A 5,175-nucleotide genomic window follows, 5' to 3' on the forward strand; every position below is an offset into this window, starting at 1 on the left:
TTTGTCAAATATATTTATAAAAATATTAAGTTAAAAAGAAAAGAAAAATTAAGTTTAAAAGAAGCAAAACAAATTAAAAAAAAAAGGTAAATACCCTTGGACATATAAAATACGTACAACTCGGGTGATTTTGGCACTGTATTCTTTTATAAATACATACATGTACAAAATATTGAAAAATTTAGAGTTCTTGGTGTTGATTTTGTATATTTTGATAATTTCATGTTTTTTCTGCGGCAAAATAATGCCTTAAGAGACGGAGTTTTCACATGAAACATAAGAATAATAAAAGTATGAACAATTATATAAGAAATACTTAATTATTTCAAGAATTGTTTTTTTTTTAAATGTGAGTTTCAAAAGAAACGAAAAATAAAAGGGTTTTTAAGTTAAATATTTGTATGCATGGCCTAGGAAAAAGGCGTTTAAACCAACACACGGAAATATTAAATACACTTGTGAATATTATATCATATATATGCAACATTGACACATTTATCTATAATGGTTGAATGAACATCAGATGTACTTATTTGTTAATCTTTTTACGCACTTCAATTATTTGAATTATTTCCTTAAAAAATGAATAAAACACAAAAAAAAACGTAAATTCTCGTACAGTTTAGAATGTAACAATTGCATCTTGTGTACTACGTTTACTAGGATTAATTATTGGTCGAAGTAAGTTGATTTATTAATGTTTTGCCTTTAATTGACAGCAGTATAACAATTTTAAAGATATAAAATCCGACTGGAATTTTATTGTTTAAGGTGGTACCCAACACCTTGACTCAAATTAATTTGGCTCGTTTAATTTTCATAAAATTTTGACAAAGTATTTAATTTGACCCTTTGACAAAAATATAAAAATTTCAGAAAATTTAAACCAACCACTTTATCAGAAAAATTACACTGGTTATATAGCAGTTTGACAAACACTAATTTTGACCATTGAGAAGCTTAATATTCCCTTAACAACACAACGTAATTAAAACGTTTAGCTGAATTTTACAGAGTTATCTCCCTGTAGTGTTAGGTACCACCTTAAATTAGGAATCTATGTATTAATAAACTTAAAATTTTGTTTTACAATTTTCATATCTAAAATAGTTAATGCTATTTATCTTTTTCCTTACAGGAAAATATGAAATTTTCAAGTTTATTGCTGACTGCTTTTGTTCTTCACACTGGAACAACTAATGATTGTGTATTAATAAACGGAACAGCCGATTGTCATAATCAAAATTTAACAGGTATTCCGCAAGATTTACCGATATACATTGAATCCTTGGATCTGAGTGAAAACAACCTGGGAAATATTTCAAATAAATCGTTTGCAAGATACAGCCATTTAAAAACACTTGAGCTCCAAAACAGTAAAATACACACCGTACAACCAGAAGGCTTTGATGGTTTGACTAGTCTGGAAAATGTATCGTTAGCCGGAAACGCACTAAATATATCGACGGATGGTTTATTTATATTGAAAAATATCCGAAATATTATCAACCTTGATTTTAGTTCAAATATGAATTCACCAAATAAAGAAAGGTACCTGTTTTATCCAGATGAAGCATTTCAACAGCTCACAAAATTGCGAAACTTGAGTATTGATTTGTACGGACACCCAATTTTCGGACCTGGATTTAAATATTTGAAACTCCATTCTATACGATTCAAAAGCTGTAGTATCAAGGCTTTACAAAATAAAACTTTTGTTAATTTACCGGATTCCGTGACAGAACTCTATCTGACGGAATGTAAATTTATAGAAAATAAAGCCATAGAAATTAATGTGCTATTTCCATTTTCGAAGCTGTCTATATTAAGTTTTTCAGGTACTACGATATCTTTGACCAAAGGACTAGAATTATTATACCCATTTAGAAACAAAAGTTTGGAGATCTTGGATTTATCACATATGGTAACTGCTCCTATCTACGATAAACAATCCCCCATACCAGATGCAATCATATTAACAGCAGGGACGACGCAGTATTTGAAAACAATATGTGTTAAAACTCTTGCCTTAGCTGACAACAATATTGTTGACATTCTGCCTTACTCGTTTTTTGATTTGGATTGGAAGCATCTTAGCTGTCTGGAACATATAGATTTGTCGGGTAACCGTTTTGGATTTTCTACCTTAGGTTTACAGATGAGAAAAGCTAGTCCAAAACTTTCTAATCTAAAAATATTTGATTTTTCATACATACCTCTAAGATATAAAAGCGCAAATTACCTGCCAGTGATAAACGATTTTAAAGCAAACCAGTTTCGGTTCAAACGCGAAGATGAAAGTTGTTCCGATGCAGCTCATAGTATTCTGACACTTAATGTACCAATTCCTCCACGGTTAGAGTTTGTTCGTATAACGCACGTTCTTGGTGCACCACCTCTAATCAAATTGAATCTACAGAATACTGCTAGCTTACGACACATTGATATGTCATATTATGACGTTAAATGTTTTCCCGTTATTTCAATAAACGAAACAGAAAACAATCTGGAATATCTGGATATTTCAGGAATTGATTGTAAATTATATTACAAAAATATTCCTTTCTTTCGTGCACTGGAAACATTGATTATGAGAGAAGCGCATGTGTATCGGGCAGTTGAGGAGAACTTGAATTTATTTATTTATTCTCCAAACTTAGTCAAACTAGATTTAAGCTCGAACAACTTGTTTACAATTCCATCATCGTTTTTAAAACATTTGAAATCACTCGCAATTTTACGACTGTTGCACAATTATTTGAATAATATTCCGAGTGTAATTGCAGATCTTCGAAATCTAGGGTTCCTCGACTTGACTGGCAACAGAATTTTTACAGTGTTTCCTAATTTTACTTCGTGGTTCGATTCCCAAGGAACTAAAAATACAACTTTTCATCTTCAATTACATGGAAACGATTTCTCTTGCTCTTGTGAACACCAAGATTTTATTCGATGGTTAAATACCACAAAGATTACTTTGGATAATGTCAAATCTTACAAATGCCGGCTAGCCAACGGCTCAATCACTACCACACAGGTAGTTTTACAGAACTTCCATTCATTATTTAGTAACTGTTACGCAACTACGTGGTTGCATATAGGAATAAGTATAATTATTTCTGCCTTCATAATTATTCTTCCAACTGCAGTTATTTTTAACTTCCGTTGGCGTATAATATTTTTCTGTTATAGAAAGTTTCGCAGAATTGTAGAAAACAATATGAATTTATCGTATGAATACGATGTTTTCGTTTCGTATGGATACAATGGTTATACATGGGTCCAGGCTACTTTGATAGATAAGTTGGAAACTGACTGGAGACTCAATGTGTGTCTAGAGGATAGAAATTTTGTTGGTGGAAAGTCAATCTATGAACAAATTGCTCATGCAATATCTAGCAGCCGTCATATCATATTTGTTGTGACTTCTGATTTCATGTCTAAACCATTTGCTGCTTACGAAATAGATCAATCAAAGGAAGCTAAATCGTGTCGTACTCTCCAGAAAGTTATAATTGTTGCACTGGATATTTGCATCGAAGACATTCCAACAGATTTACGGTCAATATGGAGTGATGTGTCTGTAATTGAATTGTCGCAAAACAATAGCGATGACCAATTGTCTTTAGACAATCTGAGAACGAGACTTCTTTTGAATTTTTGAGAGTTTGGAGACCATATGCGACAGCAGTTTTTTAAACAAACGTTTCTTGCCTATTTTCATTGTTTCTATCAAAAGGACGTGTATATATGCATGTGTATAATAAATTTCTAAAAGATCGCATCTCAACTTCTAATTAATGTTTTGGCAATTCTTGTTATATCTTATATATCTTTATATTATACAGTTTTACGGACGCCATCATGATTTTGTTGACCTTTATAGATTGTCTGTGTCACAGATGATCGCGGATTCATCGTCTTTACCTGATTGTTGCATTACGAAATGCGACTTTCACCGAATTGTTACTTGCATGAGCAATAAGATGGGTTCCGCAATTTAAGCAGGAACTGCCTTCCCTTCCGGAGCATCTCGGTTCTAGTTGGGTTCGTGCTGCCTTATCATTGGTTTTCTGTGTGATGTTTTGTTGTTGTTGTTTTTCTTTTCGTCATTTAATTTTAAGGCCACGGTGTTGTTGGGGTTTTTTAAACACCATCTTGTATTGAGGATAGTTATTTATTCATTTACTTTTAATGTAATAAATCTTAAAAAAAATATTGTATAATAAATACTATGTATATGTATTTGCTCGGAAACGGGCCCTTTAATTGGATTTAATAAAGTTTTGTATTTGTATTCGTATTTGTATTCGTATATAGTTCTAAAACACCTTGACTGCATGTCATAAAACTATTTGAGCGGATTCCACGTCGGAGTTAGAACGTTTATTTCTCCGAGAATTTTGGAATTTGATATTAGTAGTAAAAATAAAATGTTTTCAAAGGCAAATGGGAGAAATAATTAAATAAAACTTTACTTTGCAAATAGGACATGTAAATCGAAAACCTTTATATCAGCATGTTAAGAAATTTCAGTAACAAGTGGTTGTCATTATGTTTGTGTATGTGTATGTGTATGTGTTGTTTTGTTTGAATGTAATATATTGTACGTACCTTGATTTATGGAGAGGGCTTACATAGGCTTTGCCTGTTGAACAATGCAATTCAATGTATTTGAATAAAATACTGTTTAAACTCAGTAACAAGTGGTGTGATAGAGGGTATTGATAAGAGGGAGGGGGTCCTTCATTTCTGTATTCTTTAACTTTTTCGCTCATTATTCTTTATCTTAAAAAATAATAGCTATTCTGTAATTACTTGATAACTGTATGCTGGACATTGTTGCTTTCTGTTATCAGTATACGTTTTGCCAATTCTTTAATTTTTGCATTTATTCTGTATATTTTTGCACCTCATTATTCTCTATTCTTTTTTTTTTTTTACCCTTTTTTTCTATTCTTTATTAGTTTGCCCATTATTCTCTATTCTGTAAACCCCATTCACACCATCATATTGTTTTTAGTGAATTTTGTTGTTTGCTTGTACCAGTGTTTGTTTTATTGTAGTTGATTGTCTTTTCGTCATTTTATTTTTGGGCCACGGTGTTGTTGTTTTTATTTGCATTTTTATTATTTTTATAAACAACATCTTGTATGGAGCCTCCGAGGATACTTA

General features: G+C 31.5%; 1 protein-coding gene across 1 annotated transcript; it reads left to right on the top strand.

Moving 5' to 3' along the window:
* Positions 1–580: 580 nt before the first annotated feature.
* Positions 581–4,297, top strand: LOC127711704 (toll-like receptor 4). The gene is made up of 2 exons (XM_052217815.1): positions 581–681; positions 1,139–4,297. Exon 2 carries the CDS (start codon positions 1,145–1,147, stop codon positions 3,662–3,664), a length of 2,520 nt encoding a protein of 839 aa, XP_052073775.1. The 5' UTR covers positions 581–681; positions 1,139–1,144; the 3' UTR covers positions 3,665–4,297.
* Positions 4,298–5,175: the final 878 nt, after the last annotated feature.

The sequence above is a fragment of the Mytilus californianus genome, unplaced genomic scaffold (genome assembly GCF_021869535.1).
Source record: "Mytilus californianus isolate M0D057914Y unplaced genomic scaffold, xbMytCali1.0.p SCAF_8, whole genome shotgun sequence".
In the NCBI taxonomy this organism is placed as follows: domain Eukaryota; kingdom Metazoa; phylum Mollusca; class Bivalvia; order Mytilida; family Mytilidae; genus Mytilus; species Mytilus californianus.